This window comes from Scophthalmus maximus, chromosome 4 (assembly GCF_022379125.1).
Source record: "Scophthalmus maximus strain ysfricsl-2021 chromosome 4, ASM2237912v1, whole genome shotgun sequence".
Classification (NCBI taxonomy): domain Eukaryota; kingdom Metazoa; phylum Chordata; class Actinopteri; order Pleuronectiformes; family Scophthalmidae; genus Scophthalmus; species Scophthalmus maximus.
This window is the reverse complement of record NC_061518.1, coordinates 22,856,086-22,877,946: the sequence shown is the minus strand read 5'-3', so window position 1 is coordinate 22,877,946 and position 21,861 is coordinate 22,856,086. Positions and strand designations below refer to the sequence as shown.

The 21,861-nt window shown below is 41.0% G+C and overlaps 2 protein-coding genes across 7 annotated transcripts in view; both read left to right on the top strand.

The window, feature by feature from the left end:
- The window catches only part of LOC118302198 (myocyte-specific enhancer factor 2A-like), a 40,986-nt gene extending 37,862 nt beyond the window's left edge, over nt 1–3,124 (top strand). For both annotated transcript variants that reach the window (XM_035628167.2, XM_035628166.2), the window contains exon 10: nt 1,756–3,124. In XM_035628167.2, coding sequence (XP_035484060.2) covers nt 1,756–2,116 — 361 coding nt within the window. In that variant the 3' untranslated portion in view covers nt 2,117–3,124. The remainder of the gene's footprint in view (nt 1–1,755) is intronic.
- Nucleotides 3,125–5,359: 2,235 nt separating this feature from the next.
- mctp2b (multiple C2 domains, transmembrane 2b) overlaps nt 5,360–21,861 on the top strand; it is a 34,164-nt gene continuing 17,662 nt past the window's right edge. For 3 of the 5 annotated variants that reach the window (XR_004790473.2, XR_004790472.2, XM_035628161.2), the window contains exons 1-8: nt 5,360–5,513; nt 10,505–11,078; nt 15,095–15,148; nt 16,373–16,490; nt 19,722–19,864; nt 20,294–20,370; nt 21,351–21,465; nt 21,637–21,669. Coding sequence is in view for 3 of the 5 variants with exons in the window: in XM_035628161.2 (XP_035484054.1) it covers nt 10,554–11,078; nt 15,095–15,148; nt 16,373–16,490; nt 19,722–19,864; nt 20,294–20,370; nt 21,351–21,465; nt 21,637–21,669 (1,065 nt within the window). In the remaining 2 variants the exon portion in view is untranslated. Of the gene's footprint in view, nt 5,514–10,504; nt 11,079–15,094; nt 15,149–16,372; nt 16,491–18,341; nt 18,496–19,721; nt 19,865–20,293; nt 20,371–21,350; nt 21,466–21,636; nt 21,670–21,861 lie in introns of those variants that run through there. The other 2 variants (XM_035628162.2, XM_035628165.2) reach the window with 2 other exon arrangements.

The window sequence follows — 21,861 nt, the reverse complement described above, 5'->3', positions numbered from 1 at the left end:
ATAACTAAATATTATAAGTAATTTGTTACGTTAATGGTTATACTATTGCTATATTACTTTTGCAGGTTCTGCATATTCAGTCACAAGAGCAGCAAGGAGTATCTGATGGTTTTACAGACCATAACATTTTGCAAAACACCCAGCTGATATTGTGTCCAGCTTCTTGTTCTGTTATTTCTGCCCTGGCCTATTAAGCAAGGTCCTAATGTTCAGCAGTGAAACAATGATTGAATGTCATTAGCCGAGGCTTCTCAAACCTCTTATCTACGATATACCCAGTGTCAAGCTTCTCCCGGTGATCTCTGTCATCCTCCATCCTTCGTTTAGCTTTCTGGATCGTAGCCGACGTGACCTGCCAGCACGTACACGTCATCTTATAGTAATAAGTAATGCAGCGTTACTTGGATCAGTAACTATAATATAATTACTATTTCGGAAATTGTAATCCCTTACACTGCTAGTTACTGGGAAAAGTTATTATATTACAGTAATATATTACTGAGTAATAAGTTACTGCCCAACACTGTTGAAACTGAAAACACACTGGCATGTTCAGTAAGGGAGGAAGCGCTGAGGTCCATTACTTACATTAAAATAGCCATACATATTAAATTAAAGTAGCCTTTCTGTAAAATGATACCTCACAAGTTACAGTGAGACAGTGTTACTTTTGCTGAGCAGCGGCCACCGGGCCCAGTTGTGGGATAACGATAAAACATAGAGAAGCAGTACAACAAATAAGAGAAGAGATTTTGAATCATACAGCAATTGTGGTCTTATTTAACCACCATAAGCTTTCCACTCTTTTTTTCTGCCTCCATAAAGTCCTGCATTAAAACTGCTATCTATTATTTAGCTAAACATATTTGAAGTACGAAAATTAACTGAATTAAATGTAAAACAATTCCCCGGTGTGTAAAATCATGTTATTGGATTATTCTTTGTTATCACATTAATGTGTATGCATAGGGTTGGAAATAACTTCTGTTAAGTAAACATATTTTAAAATAGTATTCAATTACGTTATTTGATTAAATACTAAGTTTCAGTATTAGTCAAGCAGAGAGGAATTACCTCTTCTGTCTGCAGACCTGTCAGTTTCCCCACTAGGTGGCATCTTTACCCTGCAGTGATATGTTCCAACGATCCTCTTCCTCTTGGGTGCGGTCGATTTGTCAAATTGTCTTAGGAAGTTTCCTAAATCTTGACGTGAAATATTTGATCAGCCGCCATGATAAGAGCTGTTCGTATGCTCTAAATGCGATGCTTCCTTTCCTATCTCCTTTAGCATAGGGTACACTGGAGCTTCCTATGTGAGAGTAAGGAGATATAGACGCCCCATAATTCATGGCGGCAGTGATATTTAGCGTGACGCGCCATGCACAGACGTAAACGATTCAATCAGAAGTAGAAGAGTATGAATATGACCCAGAAGAGACGCACGTCATCATGTCAGTAACTGTTACATATGAATCATTTACATCTGATGTCACACAGTGGTAAAACACACTGAAACATGCTGATGGATCCGCTGCGTCTTTTGTAGTTCATCTTTGGAGATTTGTAGTTATCCGCCATCGCATGAAGACGTAGTATAGTGAAAGTCGGATTCTCTGAGCAGCGCTGTCGGCTTTTCCTATGACCTATCAGTCCTCCTTTACACCTTTCCTTGACCTCATGACATTTTCCACTGAGGTCAAGGAGTGGTAGCTAGGAAGGACAATTCGACCTCACCCCTTTTCCGCGTGTCTGCAGGCCGGGGCGCTCCAGTCTCTCCATCAACACCAACCACAACGTCAACATCAAAGCGGAGCCCATCTCCCCGCCCCGTGACCACCTCAGCCAGTCCGCGTACATGACCCAGGCTCACGCCCTTCCTCCTCCTCACTCCTCCAATTCCTCATCCGGCCGAGCAGAGATGGGGAGGTCTCCTGCAGACAGTGTCAGCTCCTCCTGCAGCTCCCACGAGGGCGGCAGTGACCGGGAGGAGCAGCAGCAGCAGCAGCAGCAGCAGCAGCAGCAGCGGACGGACTTCCACTTGCTCGCTGTGAGTCAGTCAGAGGGCGGGGAGAGTCCGACGGTCAAACGAATGCGAATGGACAGCTGGGTGACATAGGCCCCGCCGTCACGGGGCGATACGACATCAGGGCAAACCCAGGAAGGACACTGTTATGCAAACGAAATGTAGATTTTATCGATGTGTTCCGTTTATTTTTCATTAAGTTATCTCGGTTTTTTGCTGTTGTTGTCAGTCAGATCTTTGAGAAGGATGAAGCCACATCCGTCAGAAAACATCCAAACAACGTCGAGAAATCTTCAGCGGTACTTACAGAGACTCAGACATAATATGCCGTCCTTTTTGAAATACATATTATTTTGAGCCTTGCAGAGTGAAAGTGTGGGTCCAATTGCAGTACGATCGCTCATTTTCTTATCCAGTGGGATGCAGTGAAGTGCACAGAAGAGCGTGAGCTTGGCGTCATGTGTCTCATCTTGTTCATGATTTGGGTGGTAAAGCATCGAAGAGCTTACGGATGTCCCCCACTGGGTGTCACCAAAATGAATTTCTGATCTTCTCAGGGTTTGAGACATTTGAGTCCAGCATGAAAAGCAATATTCCCTCCCCATCACCACCGCTGTAACTTCTCTTCACAAAAACACGTATTTATATCAGCCAAAGCAGTACGCTGATTTTTTGGTTTGTTTGTGTTTTTATATTGTGCACAGAATAAGACAATATTACATTCAGATTTAAAACTGAAAGCCATGGACACTTGTTTTGTGTTCTACAGAAAAATGTCTCTATTGTTTTGTATATAGCGTCTTTAATATATATCACTTTTTTGTTGTAACAATATATTGTTAATCTGTCTGTCGTATCTGCCTGGGTGAAATATAACACCTCCACCAGAGTTTACAAAAAAAAGGATATTTTTCTGGATGATTGCCATATTCACAAGGCATTGTCCTGTCCTTTCTCATCAACTGTCTGTTGGATAAATATGTTTTGTGAAGTATGCCATGCTCATGTTGCACTATCTTGATCATCAACATCTGCCCACCCCCAAAAGCTATTGCACTCCAGAAAACATATTTTAATGAATTAAAGAAATCTCGCTCCTGAGGAGGTTGTTTTTACAGAAGGGGTCCATGATAAACCAAGGCCAAGATGTAAGAAAAGACAAGAGATAAACTCAGACATGGGCCTGATGGTTAAATCTGGCCAGACTGATACAGTTGATCACATGGGATTAGATGAATACTGTTGTATTAATTGCAAAAATCACAAAACAGAGTACCTTCAAAACAGATCATGTGACCATCACGCAACGGAAGTTGCACAGTTACAGTTGCAACTGTGTGTGTGGGCGCGTGAGGTAACTTCCCCTGGTGTAAATTTAAAAGCACAATGAAGCACTAAAATTAAAGAATCAGTGCAATATTTTGACCATAAAATTCAAACCTGGTTATAATTTGCAGGGTTATGATGTTAGTTTTTTAGGATTAAACAACATTTATTGTACATAGACGTGTTAATGAAGCACAGATGAAGGTGGTTAACTGAAATATCTAAATTGGATACATTTTAGGACTTTGCATATGTTTTAGGCACTTAGGATGTTTAGATTCTTATCCATCATCCAATACAAATACATTTTGCACAGTACTGTCATGGTTGGAGACGGGACTTAAATGTGCAATTGTGAAACTGAGTAGCAGAAAAAAATGGAACATGTGGTGAAGAGTGCAAAAGCTGCAAGAGCTGTGGTTCCACTGAACCGTAGCGTGGACGGGAAATGTAACGGTCCTGAGTGTGAATGGAGCGATTAGAGACTAAACGGGAAGCCAGATAACTTTCCTGGTGTACCTGGGTTTGTAAACAGTCACAAAATATGGGGGAGCATCGTACGAATACTCCAAAAGCATCTCTGCATTTCAATGATACCGACCTTAAAAAAAAGGGGGTCATCTGATATCTGGATGTGCCAAGTGCAGAGGTGGCCATGAACAGAAAATGGAAATTCAACAATGAGGGAAACACTCTGTGGTGTGACTGTGTGCACACAGGAAAGTCTTGCTTTGATAGATAGCATCAGTATGTGCAGCTCTGGAATGCCACAATCATTAGACTACAATAACCTGCTGCAAACAAGTGAGGAAGTACAGTGGTTCGGCCAGGATGTGCTGGGTAAATCAGATGTTGCCGGTGTACAACGGTTTTTAGCTTGTGCCATGTGTTAGGTGGTACAGAGAATCAGAACAAGAATTGAATCCCTCTAACTCACGAGGAAGTGAGATGTGAACGAGGCGGAGCAAGTTCAGGACTGTGTGTGAAGAAGGTGAGTCATGTGTAACACCTCTGGTCGGTGACATAAGATCTGAATGTGAATGGAAATCTATTGTGTGAAAAGATGAAGGTGTGTAGAGGTTACTTGTGAGCATGGGAGAAAAAAAAGGGTTGTGCATTATTTTTTACTTAAAGCAGCAGACAAACAACTGATAAAATAAAAAAGGCCTATATTGTTTTGTACCGTGTCACGTCAGCTATATGTCTTATAGCTATATATCCATAAAATCTTCAGTATAAGAATTATTCTGTTGATTAACGACGTTATTCCCATTTAGTCAAAACGAACAGTTCTTGCGAACTACAAGCTGTACTCAATGATATGAAATGTCAGTATAATTGTGTTACAATTAATAACACATTGACCGATCACTATAATGTATTTAAAAAAAGTGCTGGTGGGACAGAGAGGAGCAACGAGGATGGAGAGAAGACCTCCCTCACTCAGGACACTGTGGTGGAGAATGGGAGGATGGTGGATGGATTAAATGTACAAAAGGTTAAGCAGACATCTGTTGAGAGGATTAGGTCCGTGTGAGCCACAGAACTCTGCGAACTCTGTGCTCAATATGCTGAGCAAATAAAAAGCTTTTTCACCCTCCTTTATAAAATCACGACTCAGGTTTACGTGGATCACTCAAAAAGGCAAGATGAACCAATTAAATAAAGACTGAAAACATATCGTATAGAGTTTTGATTTGCTGTGAGATTTATGGCAAATCACAGTCAAGTTAGTCGGAGTGTTTTATTAAAATACAAATACAATGAACTAACTATTTTAAAAAAAAATTACAATGAACTAGAGACGAGTAGAATAGGGCACATTTAAATCAAACATACAGTGGATTATTAGCGCAACAATATGATAATTATATTTGTGAAACGACTCACTTATGAAATGAATCGCTTTGACTATTTTAAATTTGTACATTCCTTTAAGCATGTATAATCTACTACACGTAACATCCTTAAGTGACTTTTAAATCTGTACCCAGATGTGCGCCGGAAGCGCTTTTATTTTGAAAGCGTTAATCTCGCAGAGGTTGGATGCTAGACGCGGTGGAGGAGGAGGAAGAAGAAGAAGAAGTCCACAGAGCCGCAGATCAGAGTCGATGGTCTTGTTCTACACGGCATCGCACCAGCGGAGAGAAGAAAATAAAGAAAGGTAAAAGTCGAACCATTGTTTCTTTTCTTTTCGTTTTGTTTCTTGGCGGAAAGCTACCGAGTGTAAAGTTACCTGCTGTGTGAGGCGGGGGGGCGCTGCTCAGGTGGAGCCCCCCCCCCCCGGTCCTTCCCGGAAACGTTTCCCCTGCCGGCCAGGTGAGAGGTGGGAAAACAAACTTTTCTTCGCACGTTTCCTGCCTCTGTAAACAAGGAGGCTGAGGGTAAAGTAGAAACAGCTGGCAACTCTAGGCTTCGTGCTCTTTAGACACAAACGTTCGAAGAGCCTCGTTTAAAACGAAAACTTTTCTTGTCCACGAGTTCCGGTCGTGAATTTAAAACCCGTATGTTGAAGAGGCTTTAACCCACCGGTGCTGTGAGATGTTCAGGGGCCAAGTTGGGTGTCGGTAATTTAAACTGCTGGTGCCTGTTGGTCTGTGCATCTGCTCTCAGGTGGAGCTTCACCACGACATTCACGACTAGAAATAAGTTTTCTCCAGCTCCTAACACCTCCCCGCTTATAGGAAGTCCAATGCCAGACTCTTTATATAAGTTTATATTGACAGTATATAAAAGTGTATGACCTCCAAACTGAAAACGGACTCAACCCGCCACGGCCGCAGATTTATTATTTCGTTGATGTGAGGCTTGTTGCCTTGTTTGCTTGCTTGTTGTGTGTTGTGTGTTTGTGTTGACAGTGTGAGCTGCAGTCTTATCCTAATATCAAAGTGAAGGAAACACAAACAGATCGTTTCAGGAAATTGCCTCTTGTCTTGCTCAACCGGGCCCACAGAATGTGTGTGTACATATATACACACAGCCTATATATATATATATATATATATATATATATATATATATATATATAACAAACATTAACGGCTTTGGTAAAACACACCTAGCACTATTAGAACATGATCATGAATACAGTAGGATAAAGGTTCTTTCCTCAGGATTCATACGGTATCTGAGAGGGAATTCTCGCAGGGATCCTTTCAAAAATGTGACCGGCGCTTTTAATACTTAGTTTTGGGCAGAATAAATAAGAACACGGTAGATCTGTGAACTTTGGAGGATCCAGTCAGCTACAGCCGCTCTCATGTTTAAACAACGGATTGTCACAGTTTCATTTTCAGAACTCCATCATCGGTTGTTTCTATTCTATGAGGCGTTTTGTGAAATCAGTGTCTTTTGTGGGTTTTTTTTACAAATGGTGGTGGTGACCTCATTTGGGAGTGAGAGTAGACATGGGCTCTGTGCAGACACGCTATGGTTTGATCAGAGTCGTCGGTATGCGCGCTGTCTTGCTCCGCCACCTGTAACCACAATGACTGAGGCCGAGTGTGTGCAGGATCTCCTCAAGTCAGATGGAATTTACCATGCTTAGTTGTAACAAGACGTGACTAATGACCTTGGGCTCAACGTTTCAGAACGATGGGAGTGATACACCTCAGATTCCATTATCCTTATTACAACACAACTCGGCTTCACTCGTACAGCAGAGGCTCTTCTCGTGCAAAAGTAATGCCTTATTAAAAATAACTTTGGTTGTCAATGGAATCAGCAATCTATCAATGGGAGTGTGTACTCCAATAAAATGACACCTCATACGCTCTCTAATAATGCTCTCTAATATTCTATTAGTCTCTTTTCACGATCATCTATCGCTTCCTGTGCTTTCGCTTATAATTTTTTTTTTGTACATCCAATTTTTTAGGTTCACAGTCACGTTTGTTTAACACTGTGACCTTTGGCCCCTGCACTCTTGCTTCTTTGTGACGTGGGTCCGTTGGGTTTGTGGACAAGGCCGTCTGGAACTGGACTTGTTTGTGCGGCGGCCTTCACATCTTCACTGCCTGGACTGTCAGCAGGGATGTTTAGTTAAAGGAATGGTAAAGCCTAATGTGCCATTCAGGTTATATTCATGAATCAAGATTTAATGAAAATGTAGTTCTCCCCATTGAGAAATATAAAAAAAGAGTGCATGAGTCTGTGTATCTGTGGCCTGTGACCCCTCTGGCTTGACTGGCAGGTCAAATGAATGTCATGGCTCACGCTGCAGTGTGGCCACCTGGTTTTCTATCTCAAGTAAGTTACATGCCAACAGGGCCCTGTTTAATGATTTTGAGTTGCGATATTTTTATATTTGCTCCCACGATGCTCTCTGCAAATCCTCGTGACCCTTGTTAATACTTCATAACTGGACTACTGGCGTTATTGACTCTATTCAGAGTTAATGATTGATCAAGAGGGTCATTGTTTGAAGTCTCCAGAGTGCAGTAAAGAGCGCAGATAAGGCCCACCAAGGCACGGCAGCTTTCATTTAACAATGTTAAAATGTAATATTGGAAGACAAATGAAAAGACGGAAAGAATAGCAGACAGAATGTTTTTGCGCCAGTAAAGGTGATGATCTTTTTTGCCACCTGGGGGCGGTGAAAATAAGCTACTAACACAACACTGACACATATCATCACTTTATAAAATGTATATGACAAATAGGAGAGACTGAGCAACATTCATTTGGGTATATTGGCAGAAAAGGAATGAAATATCCATAATGATGTTTTCACTAGTGTATACTCACCTGAGATTAAGAGTCCTTGTGTTTTTGCTACCTCAGAATGAGCCGTTAGTTCTTACCTTAGATTGAGGAAGAGGACTGGGAGCGGGTCCTCTTGCTCAGAATCTGACATGTTGTACTGCCATGTTTCTACAGTAGCCCAGAATGGACAAACCAAACACTGGCTCTGAAGAGGACCTGTCATGGTTCTACATTACCTGAAGGCCATCGTAGATTCTCCTACGCACTCAGAACAGGGGAGGTGACAGGAGGGATATTCAGTCAGTTGCTGTTTTCAACCTCACTGCTAGATGGCACAAAATCCTACACACTGAACCTTTAAAGCTGCTATGTGTAGATTGGACAGTGTCCAATGCCAGTGGTAGACAGTCGGCACTCGGCCTTGGACCAGAGTCAGGGACGCTGAGATGAGTGGGCTGCAAGCAAAAAAGACTCATCATCAAATTTTTCCTACTATTTGGATCTTGGGTAATCATCACATGGTGGCTTTAAATATGAGTTCAAACAAACCTGAACAATCTGTAGTAGACTAGGAGATCGTAACAAAATTGTATACTTTAGATTATGGGGGGGAAATAACTTAAATAGTGGACTAACATGTTCCGCAAGGGTGGTCCCAAATCTCGAGCATCATTGCAGCTGTAAAGCGGGTTTGGTGGAGTTTGTGTGCTTTTCTTTGTATTTATGAATTGTCTCTATGTCCCCTTCGTCTGCTGTGCACGGCCCTGGGGCCAGATGTTTCTCACGCCTTCTTTAGATGGTTTAATCCTTTGACCTCAGTCAGTTGTTCGTCATTTTGATAATAGACAGATCTGCAGTCAGGCCGCTGTATGGCCCGTTAGAGGCCGCCATCCTTCTCCTGTGTGCCTGCTGTCTCTGTCTCTCTCTCACTCATTCAGCGATCCACCATCTAATCCTTATATCTGGGTCAGGTGAGAGAATGCTGAATCTAGGCTGCAGATATCCTGTCATTAGATTTGCTCTGTTTGCTCCAAACTAGATAGAAATACATGGCTGTAGACTGACCAATTCCTTGTGCTTGAGCTCTCATTTTCAAACAGTATTTTGACTTTCACTTCTTAACATCTGTCATCATCTTTGCTGGTTTTGTAAACACTGGTTCACGTTACGTCCCTTCATCTGTTGCCTCCCTGCCTCTTCCTCCACCTCCCCGTTACCGGCTGATAACATGTCAGTGGTCAGTGGTCGCAGTTAATGACCATACAAAGTATGAAGCTGTTAAGAGGCTTGGGCCGTTGCTTAACTAAAACGGCGGCAGTTCTGTGGCAAGTGCTGCTGCTATGTACTGTATTTCATTGGTACAGTGCAGATCTTGTTTTACTTTATTGAGCATGACTTTGCAGTGACCAAACTGTGAATGAATGAATGATGCCAAAACACACACACACACACACACACACACACACACACACACACACACACACACACACACACAGACAGTTTAGTCTAAAGGGAAATGGTCTGCTGCTCGTGTCGCTGTAATACTGTATGTTTAACACAGATCAAGCTTTTTGGCTTTTATCCGAGTCACGTGAAATATGCCACTGTTCTTCATTCATTTGGTGTGCAAGTGTTTAAATCTGCAGACTTTCAAATATATGATGATTATGTTGCTTGCTACTCTTTATTATCTGTTCCTCAGTGGTGGTCCATTGGGTGTTAATGGTAGATATAGATATATGAGGTGTAAGGCTCAAAAAGGAGAAAATTAATGTTACCATACATCTGATAAAATACAGGGTCTGCTCTATAGTTCACTATAATGGAGGGGGGGGGCTTCTTAAATTGACGATTAAATAATAACATATATGAGCTGCTCCCCTGCAAATTTTCAAATTACTTTGTGACAAAAAATGAACTATATATACAGCTCAAATTCTTCACATCTCTGTTGCAAATATGACATTAGACATCTCATATTTAGACAGACTGTACATTTTATCACATTAGTCAAACATGTGCCATGTGAGCATCTATTCCTGATTTGGAGTGGTGATCGCTTGAACTCATTTTCTGTAGATACACTGCAATAACACCGTTGACTCATTCGTTTCATACATAAAAGAACCTGAGAACCAGACTATTTCTTTATTGCTGGGCAACCAGGAGAGACTCCAGGTGGTCACTGCCCATAAACAGTGTGGATATAACAAACATCATCTCGCATCTAAGTACATGTAGGATGTGTTACCTTTGAACAGAGCCTGGTTAGCTTTTTTCCCCATTGTTTCTTGTCTTTACGCCTTCACATTTGACAGACACGAGAGAAAACCTTCTGTCTGGCTGTCAGCACGAATGAAAATACTTGAACCATATTGGATTCAGTTTTCATCCTTCACCCAGGATTTAAGGCTGACTGCTCTGTTCATGTGTTTGTGTTTTTTACTTTAGCTGTCCGTGACGTCCAAATGTTAGACACAGACTGAACCACTCTTCCATCATGGATTCCAAGAAGCCAGGCATTCTGCAGCATCTTCGCAAGAAGCTGCCACATCTTCGGCGAGACAAGACAAGCCCGAACAAGCAGGTTGCCCGCCTCAAACATGCCGTTGACCACCGGATGAGCTCCTCCGTTCCCGACATGAGGGACATGAGGCAGGAGTACGCCTCCATTTCCTCCAGCTCGCAGCTCCGCCAATACAACACACCCAGCTACAGCAGCCCCTCCACGCCGCTCGTCAAGCTTTCTGGGAGCCAGAAAGGAGGTGGGAGTGGCCTGAGCATGGGACTAGGTAGCGAAGGAGTTGGGAGGAGTGAACACCAAGTGAGCGTGCCTGCAGACTGCACAGACTGGGCTTCCTCCCAGGAGTCATTCAACAGTCTCTGTGAGGAGGAGAAAAACTCGCCGGACTCAAACTACAGACCCGCCAGGGGCATGGAGCCTGAGGAGCTGGGCCTGCCGGAGATGATGACTGTCTACAGCCCACACTTCCCCACTGTAGGGGACTCACAGGACAGCTCACAGGTACAGAAAGTTCACGCGAAAAGTTACATCTGTATTTTAAAAACCAACAAACAACCAGTTCTTAACACAAATGCCAAATAAAGATTTCAGTTTCTTGGATGGTAGCAGTCAATTTTGAATTCCTATATCCATCTTTTAGTTAATGTTTTTCTAGTAATACGCACAATGACAGGAGAATATGCTTGAATAGTAGTCGTGTATATTGTTTTCCTCTAACACAGGTTTGAAAGGTGAAGCACTTGTGATCGGGTGGCTGGTTTATTGTACATTGGCAGGTGTGAGTTGTCAGTTGTTTGCACAGGACATACAAAGTTTAACTTGGAGGAGCTGGACGGAGATGAAATGGGAGGTTCCTCCAAACAGTCTCCTGCCGCACTGAGCAAACTGGATGCGTGTGTTTTCATACAACCATGGCATGACATTTAGTGACCCACGTCTTTATCACGTCATGACACTTTTGACAGTGGCAAGGATGTGAATTTGAACATGGGGCCCCAGACTGATGAGGTCTTAAAAGATCTGTTAAATATTAATAGGAAATTTTGGGATATATTAAAAATATACTATACTAAGCATAAACTAAATATGCTTGTATGATGAGTAAGAATCATCAAGAACAACCGGGTACAGAAACCTTTTCATAGCAAAGGGTTTGTTGATGAACTAAGACTCACAAATAAATGTCCCAAAAAATATTTCTATTGTGATTGCAAATATTCAGGCTATTCAATTTTTCCAGTTTAAAATGTTCTAATAATACGAAATTGCGAAATATTACATTTAAATCTTGCATTTATTCTGGGCTCGCAAAGGTAAAAAATAAGGACATATTGTGAGAAACAAATCTTTCTAATTTTGTATAACAACAGTCTTTAACAGGACCTAAAGAGAACATATTAGTTAAGTTCATACTTTTAATCTGGGTTACCACTTGAAAAGGTTCACATGCTTTAATGTTCAGAAAAGGCCTCAGTGTTCTCATACTGCCCATTCCCGCAGCTCCTTCACCAAAAAAGTGGAGATTTTCAGATTGCAGGTGGGGTTACCCCCTCAAGAGTCCAACTGTGACATAAGAGTGGGAGAGAAATCTGAACCAGTTGTTCAGAGCTTCAGGCTGTAGGGGTTTGCCAGCTCACAAAAAAACCACAGGGTGGTCTTTCTTTACAGTTTGTGGGCTGGCAGGCTCCACAGATACACACATTGTTGTGCACAAACACTGAAAAAGTGATTTTTGCATAATATGTCACCTTTAAATACATTTGGTGTTGTGTAATTAATAAATGTATTTGTGTAATTCTAAGGTACAGCAGCATCCTTTTCAATAGGTGGCCAACAGTTTATTGAGTCGTTGCCAATCCACATGTTTAACTTAGACATTATTGAACATGTGTGTTTGCTGAAAGTTCTGTGTAGTGCAAGTCTCACTACAGTTATTATTTTCTCAATAATTATAAAATAGGTTAATTTATCTTGACATAAAAGTCCACTGAAATTTCATGGTATTTTTAACAAGGTCTCTCTTACTGGATGCAAGGACACAAAGGATTGCTAAAGTCGCGGCCTGTATACCTTAATGAATTAACCACGTCTTTGTTTACAGAACACACAATCCTGTTTGGTGAATTCATGATTTACATCAAAGCTCATACTTCAGTAAATACTTTGCTCAGTAACTCGAACAAAGGATAAGGTTTGTCGTGAATCCTCTCCACCTACATCAGATTCCACCCCAGTGATGCCTCAGCACTTTATTTCTATATAGGGAGAAAACCGCTGGTGCTGAGTTGCCCTATGTCTTCGCTGTAAGGTTACGTATTGCAGAGCTGCCCAAAATAAGATTTAATAAACAAATTAATAATATTTAAAAATATAAAGTGTAAAAATAAAATATTTTCCCTTGACAGAAGGGGTGTGGCTAGAATGCAGAAGGACAGGTGAGATACATGCCAGTGACATTATTGGCTCTCCAAATGTGACAATGACTGAACCAATTGTGTTGCTTACCACAACAGCAAATAGTAAATGTTGTTTCATGACTTGACACCACACCCTTGATAGTTTAACTGTAATGAATTACAGTGAAATCTTGACCTCACCTTTGGATCACAGAAATTAAACTCACTTGTAAAATAAGTTCAACTTCTTCCAAAAATGATTTTAGAGAAGTGGCTCAACAACTTGGATGGATTGCTGTGGCATTTGTATGATTTGTACAGACATGCAAGTCCCACTCAGGGTGAATTGCTGATCCCTTAACTTTTCATCTTGCCTCATTGTATCATTGTCATAATATTACTTTTTTACAATACTTATACAATGACATTCCCATCAGTCTCAGCTTTGTTTTCTCTTGAGTGCTTACTAGCAAATCTTAGACAATAACTAAGACGTGAACATCTAACTAACTGTTAATTATCGGCTTTGTCACAACCATCTACAATCTACCCGTCTCAGTTCATTTAATTCCATACTCAAACTCTCTACTTCTCACTGACAACTTTGGCAACATGAAGTGCAATGCAAGAATTTGGATGGTGCGCTTGGCAATGCACCATCTTGGCAATGCAGTGAAAGGGGAGTGACCCATCAAAATATTTTCAAACTTGTGAAAAAGGCGGCTGAATAGTGGATGTATTGTGATACTTCACTCACTGATGGAAGTATCTGATTTAAAAAATCTCATTTTAAGACCATCAATAGTGAGTTAATACTGTACTCTCATTGTTTGTAAATTACAACCTGGGGGCCAGGTGCTCTTGTGATTTAGGAATATTGTAGTCAAGTATAGTTCACTTATCTTGAATTACTGTCTAATGTGCAGACATATGTATTTCGCACAGTTTAAAAACAAAGGGGGTGAACAGGCGACCGGCATTTCATTCTTGCCCTGGGGGGGCCACAGAGCAGGTTAATCCAGCCGTGAGTCACATATTTTGAACCTTGTTTTTCTAAAGGTACCCACACATGGGAATTTCAAAAACTAATGGCTGGGAACAGGAAAATCACCATTTCTGTCATTTCATATCATTTCTAAAACACTGACTTAGTTTTTACCAAACAACAGATTCAGCTTTTCCTGTAAATACTGCACTGTAAAAGCATGTCATATCATTAAAAAAAACTTAAGATTTTGAATGCATAAAAATGATCTATGTTATGTTTTTTCTACCATTATATGATTATGACTTACAGCATTTTAGTAAATCAACAAGAAGTAATCAATTGATGATTACTTTTATTATGGATTGATCGATCTCCTGATCATTTTATCAATGATTAATGAATTGGGTTGTACAATTTCAGAAAATAGAAATGCCCATAACAATTACCTAAAGCCCAAAGTGCCCTGTCAATTAACAAATCATTTCAGCACTACTTGTTTGAACAGTTGTGTAGTTCAGTCTACAATAAAGTTCTTTATATATTTAACCTGTGAAAAAAAATCAAACTGTCAGATGAATATAGAGGTATAAAATGGAATTTATAATATACTAGATGTACTGTACTTGAATGGCACTCAGGAGAGCGTATACATTCGCTGATATACAACAGATCGCCTTCAAAACCACATTAAAATCAACTACTTTCGTTTTTTAGCGTGCATTGCGCCAATCATAGATATCAATCTTCTAAATATGCCTGATTTTGTTTTAAATTTTGTTCATCAAGATCCATGGTATATTGTCTGGGAAATTGGTGAAAAGGTCAGAGTAGAAAGTGGGGAAAAAAATCAAAATTGTACTTACTCTGATCCGAACAACACTGCAGAAAAAAGAGCAGAAAGGCAAATGACCTTTTTTTCATTACCATGTTCTGGGGAATTTTTAATAAATGCTTAGAGTTGTCCCAGTGTTAGCAATGCCAAAGACAGATCAGTTCCTGAACCTTTTACTGATCAGCAGACAAAAAACTTCCCCGTTTTTATCATGCAGGACTTCACATGCTATTAAAAAATCCTTTTTCTTATGTCACATGAAAGACTTTTGACATGCATTTTTTAATCTTTATCTCCGCAGTATGATAATCATGATTTCACTGGTCACGTGGCAAAGGAAGGGGACGACCAAAATGTAAGTGCTGTAATCCAGTTTGTGGATTTGTTAACCTTGTGATTCTGTGTTCCTGAACTGATGTCGTTTTTGTTATTATATATGATTTCTACTGATGATTTATGTCACACATGAAACCATGCTGAAAAGATGGGTGTAGGTACGTCCCTGGTCTTAAAAGGACTCTGCTGTTGTCTGTCTCTGTCAAGTGGCTGTGCCAGTGTTTGTGTTATGTATCGTGCAGACTGCAGCATTGTGCTTTGGCTGACGCGCTGATGTCAGAGATTAATTCCAGATTATTGTGTCGGGGACATGATGGGACAGTAGGCCGTGTGGCTCAGTAATCGGTGTGTCACCCTGGCTTTTGTGGCTGGTCAGGGTCGGGACGCTGAGCCGGGTGATTCCAGGGCAACGGGGGTTTTTTATTCACTCAGACATGCTTGGTTTGCTGAAGAGTGATTGTAATAATACATTGTGTGCACAGGAAGCGTGGGTATCATCCCTTCTTTTTAATTTCTATCAGAAAACTAAAATTAAACATGAACAAAAAGTATAAAATTGAACCCTTTGGAATGACCTGGTTTTCTGCATTGGTGACCTGATCTTCGCAGGTGTTGATAGACCTAATGTGCTTGAGATATTAACACACAAACAATTATAATCTGTCATGTCATGTTATGGAGCACACCTCTTAAACAATCAAAGTGCTGCTGGCAAACTGGAGTTAACCCTTGGTTTAACTCCTTTGACAGCGAAGACCTTTAACAGAGCGCCAGTATCTGCAAGTCAGACCTGCACAACATTCAGGAGAAATGTTTCCGTTCTTCCTACGGTACTGCTTCAGCTACATATTGTTAGGAACAGCTGTCTGAGGTCTGGCTGGGCCACTCCAAAAGCTGGATTTTCTTAGTTTGTAGTCATTTTGTTGTAGACGCACTTCAGGGTTTAAGGGCATGCTCCCTTTTCACCTTGTGTTTAAAGGGCTTTATCTTCCACACAGTTCTTTTTATATTGATGTAGACCCACTCAAATCAAAGCTGGCAACTGACCCCTTTAATTTAAATTGAACTTGCTGAAGTTCAGAGCCTGAAGAATTAAAAAGAAAAGTGTAACTAAATATTCCTCTTCTTGATTGTAGATGTTCTTGCTCAGAAAGTCTGGCTGTAATGAGACTTACTATTGCGTAGCTTCTAGGAGTAATACTATCATAATAATGTCAATGTATTGCCATGTATTGCTCTCTAGTGTGAGATGGGCAACGAGAGTCCGAGTGTGTCGGAGAGCATCAGAGATCCTCCAAGGTCCTTCCTGCTCACCATCAACCTGAAGGAAGGACGCAACCTGGTCGTCAGGGACCGCTGTGGTAAGAACCTCATCACCACTGCTGTCACTAATACTACTGTACCAGCACTACTACTATCACTCAGGCTTTCACAATCTACAGTACCACAATATTAGTTTGATCATGTGTGCATATGACCATGTGACATTTGATGCTACAGGACAACAGGGATGTTCACAAAAAGGGCCACAGATCTTTTTACATACCGGTATGATCAACACAGAAGAATGTAAACAGCAGGTCTCTCTCTGTGTAATCCTGTAGTATACCATGCTGACGGTGGCAGCTGTTCTTTGGTTCAGACTCATACAGCACAATGACTCCGCCTCATGTGGGTAGATGTAAAGATGGTACAACACCTGGAACACACACTCTCTGAGTCTGATCTTGAGCAAACAACGCTGCGTAAATCAATCCTTCATGGCCAGAGCAACAGTTTGCTCAAGCAAACAAAGTGAATGTGTAGAAGCGGAATTGTATTAATTTTCAATCTGTGACCTTCATCAATTCAACTTCCACAATGACTCATGATTTCTCTGCCTGAAGGTTTGAGCTCCAAAACTATGAATGAAAAACTACACACTTAGCCTTTTGTCCCCACAGGTATAGTATATACTGTGGGCTGTTTTAATCACATAGGCCTTATTCTTATATTCCTGTTAACAGAGGTGGTAAGAAGTTTGTGGCTGTTCTTCATAATTTGGATAAATAATTTTAAAGGAGGCATAGTGCACTGCTTTTTTATATATCATACAGTATGTATATATGATGTGTGTGTGCTCCTGAAAGGGCTCGTCAGTTGTCCAGCTGATGCTTCCTTAAAGACCCCGTACAGTCAACAAAGTGTGTTTCTTTTGTTTATGTCCTCTTAAATGTCTAACATTGACTATAGCGGACTTGTATCTGAGCAAATTCTGTCACTGTAGAGGTGTTTTCACATTCCTTTCCTGGAGTAGAAGATTTCTGTGCACATTTGAAATTCAAACGAATCCTGGCACGCTAGATTTTGTAGGTCACAAATACAGAAAACCAACCACTGTCGAATATGCAAATGTGGGCAACAGGGCTCCAGACTGCGAGCAAATGTGGGCATGCGTGCCACCTGCAAATTGAGACTCTTTTAACACTTTCACCTGGTCAGCGGCCCGTCCAGACCAGACAGCCCCATTTCAGAGGGGTTTTTTTAAACTTTTTTTTTTTGGGTAAACAATGTTAAACAATATATCAGGCATAGCAGATTATTTAAAACGTGACTGGAGGGGGTAAAACATGTCTAGCTGCTAGTCTGGCACGCCCCCCCAAAAAGCCGGGTAAAGCAAGAATGAGTTAACCTTTTCAAGTAATAACGGAAATTAAAGTTATGAACCTGAATATGAGCATAATATGTCTCCTTTAATGTATTTCTGATGATGCATGGTTTTGACTGTTGGTTGGACAGGCATCGTGAAAGCATCACTTTGAATCCACATCTAACTTCGAAGTGTCGAATGAATTTGGACATTGAATTTTTCTTTTTGTGGTCCTACTGCTGCAAGTTGATTGGATGCTGTTGTGGATCTGGATCCACAACAGCATCCTTGATTCCGATGTCATGTCACTGGAGTTCAAACCTCTACCTGTCACTTTTGACTTCTTGTCATAATGTATCACATACTTCATATGCCGATCTGTCCCAGTGAGTAAGTGCTATCACTGTTATTCATATATTCGCTCAGTTTCGACTTAGCTCCTATTATGTCCTGTATGACTTAAGATTCACCAACTTTCATCTTGCCTTTCATCTTGCCTAGACTAGTTTCTTAAACTCAAGAAATATTTGAGATAATCTGCACCCAGAGGTGTGGTTTTGATGTTATTCTGGCGGGTTCGAACGTCACCGTGTCCTCCGCCGGTGTGTGTCTTCCGCCTGCATTGGCCTCAGCCTGTGTGTTTAGCCTTGGCTTGCTAATGACAGCCAGGAACGTCTGCTTGAATTGTACACCCCGTCTTATCGACTCCAGGGACACTAAAGACAGCCGAGTGTCAGGTGAGCCTTGCGGCTCTTATAACAGCCGGGGCAGGATTCCACACGGCACATTACAACCTGTGTGAGCCACACCCAGCATCCAGTGCACCTTGGATTACATTTCCACTAACGTGGGTTTCTATTTACACAGCCAGGCGCTGGGTAAAGATAAAGCAGATAATGGAGGGGAAGGATCAAGGGATGGGAGGATTTGGTTTCAACACATTATTGTTAAAACCATATGGTCTTTAAAAGCAGCGCTCAAAGAGAGTTTTTTAACTTTTTCTGTTTGATCAGATTATATTCGCTGCATGCGCATGCTGACATCTGCTGATAGACAACACTCTTTGTTGTGTAAGGGGTTTACACTGATCAACTGCTGCCCTCAGGTGGTCGATTGATGGAACCGCTTAAACTCACAGATTGGTCGGTCTTTACTTAGAGCTGAAGAGGATTTGTCACAGCAGCAACAAAAGGGAGATATAAAAGTGTAAAACTATTTCATAAACGCTTTAGAACTTAATGATTATTTAAAGAATGGTAGTGAAATAAGAATTCTGTGTTCTTAATCCTGGTAAAATCAACTCTACCTGTTGCCACAAGTCAAACGATCTTAATAAAGTGTTAAGTTGCCATCACTTTTTGCAGTGGAAGCTGAATTTTGATTGGTTGTTGTCACAGGAAATTGTGGTCCCTTCTGTAGGTTGAGAAAAAAAACCCCACATCCTCCGGACAGACACTAGAGAGAGAGCAGGGTTAGGGTCGTCCTCCCTTTTAGTGGAAACTAGATCACTTCCCTAGAGGTTAAGAAACAAAGTTTAAAAGTCTGTTTAGCAACCGAGTTATGAAATAAGAAGCAGAGTGACTTGATTGGTGTTTGCTGTCAGTCACAATGACAAATCCAATTCTGCTTTTCAAAGATGAAGTGACCTTTGCTTCTGTCTCACTATGAATTCAGAAACCCAACCAATGGTACATTACAGCTCAGGGGGAATATTGTGAAATATAAAGTAAAAGAAAATTTTTCAATAGTGTTGGATATCACTTTTGGTCACATCTTATAAAAACATTTACCCTAATTTTCAGGTTAAATCAACAATTGTACTGTCGAGTATTCATGTTAAATGAATGTATAGGCCTTACTAAGATGCCAGTTTGAGATACCAAGTCTGATTATTGTAACAAACACTATCAAGTATCAGTAAATAATCTAAACTCTGTTGTTTCATGGTGTATATCATTTTCAGGTACCAGTGACCCTTACGTGAAATTCAAATTCGATGGGAGAACGTTCTACAAAAGCAAAGTGGTTTATAAAAACCTCAACCCCACATGGAACGAGTCCTTCTCTCTACCTGTGAAGGATCTGAATCAGAAACTGTACATCAAGGTAACGTCTGTCACTCTCCATGACTTAAATGAATTCATTATTTTATAAAAGGAGTTTTGGAATGTCCTGATATGTCAGCCGGCATAGAAAAAGGTCCTGCCTAGATAGGGTTCTGAGCTTTTCTGCATTTCATGGTGCGTTGTGCACTTAACGTTGTTTGCACCTCAGGAAAGTGTGTCTGTTGAGTCGTGCGTAACACATGAATTAAATGTTTATTCACAATTTCTCTTTGCAATTTCCCTACCACAGTACTTAACTTCAAGTCAACTGTAATTTCAGCCACTCGCCCGTCCAGCTGGCAGCATTTCATTTCAGAGAGTTGTGTTTGCAATGAAAGTTTGTGTTGTTTTTATAAAAACCCATGCCTGGTCAGTTTCTGCCCATCACTGACGGTAATAAAAGCAAGTCTCATCGTGGTGCGTGACACAGGTATACGACCGTGACCTGACAACAGATGACTTCATGGGCTCTGCCAGTGTCGTCCTGAGTGAGCTGGAATTTGACAAGTGAGTACCTGGGTAGAGTATGGTTGGTGAGTGTAACATCTGCGTGTCGGAAGCAGCTCGATCATGCTCTGTGAGTGAGGCATATGCGAGTGGTGAGAATTAGGAATGCCTGGGAGGCCGTAGACAAAGAAGTTTTGGTTTCCCTGTGTATTCAGTCTGTATTTAACCAGTAGTTTCCAACCCTTTAGGTTTGATACCGCTAAAAATGCCCGATGTGTGCAAGTGCCGACCCCTTGTCACAGATTGAATTATGTTTGTTGAATGGTGGACCTTTCAATTGATGAGTCATAGGGCCTATGCAAAAAGAAAGGAAGGAAAACAATAATAAAAGAACTAATACTTGATTTCAGTGGCAATCCCTTCTCTTCTTTTTCTCATGATCCCTCAGGTTCGTAACCACTGTAGTGTTCTAAAATATCACTTGTGCTGATACTATTGATGAATGTTTTCTCTACTTCAACAAACACTGTATAGTATGTGCTAAAAGGGAGTAAATGATATATTGTTAAAGGCTGTAATCAGGACACTAACACTAAAAACAAACATAAATGGTCCACCTTTTCCTTCTCCTTCCTAAAGTCCAACTCAAATCGTAACCGGCCCATCCGGCACAATCTACATCTGCATACACTCAAGTCCACACTGAGTTCCCATGTTACTGTATGAAGCACAAATGTACAGTCTAATATAGCAGCTCTGCAATAAAGGTTCTTGTTGATACTGTGTTGCAGAGGTGTTGATCATCTTTGTGGTAAATTTGGACACTTATCTAGTTCAGGCTAATAGAATAACATAGCTAAAACTACACCCACCAGGGCAGCTGCACAGTGACCATTAGTAGAAGGCTTGTGGTCACACACCCCTTTCTAAAATTTGCCTCTGAGTGAAATGGCATAGTTTTGTGAATTGACCTGAATAAATACCACCCATCTCTAATCTAGATCCGTTTCACTAACACCAAAGCTATTTTTTCCCCCCAGAGTCAATGAGATGTCGTTGCCCTTGAATGACCCAAACAGCCTGGAGGAGGACATGGGCACCGTGCTGGTGGACATGAGTCTGTCCATCAGAGATGGAGACAGTAAAAGAGGCCAAGTATGGCAACCTCGCATGTACTGTATGATCGCTGAATGTTTTCTCGCAATAGGGATAGTTGTTGCACATTATATTTGTCACATGTTTATGTTTTGAATCAATGTTTCTGTGTATCTCCTACTAACCAAAGTGTTTTTGTTCTGCACCTAACTTGCATGCTCCTGTTGGCAGCGGTGGCCCCAATTACGAAAACGAAGTAGTAGGGTAAGACATGAGGGAGGGAAAGCACTGGGCAGACATGATTTATGTTTACTTTGCTTAGAATTCTACATCGTCCCGCTTGATATAAAAGCGAGACTTAACTGGATCAAGGATGAAAAGCTATAGTCATATACTTCCACCATCATGCTCAGGGTTTGACGTCCTTCTGATGCAGCTCAGGTTAGTCAAACTCAT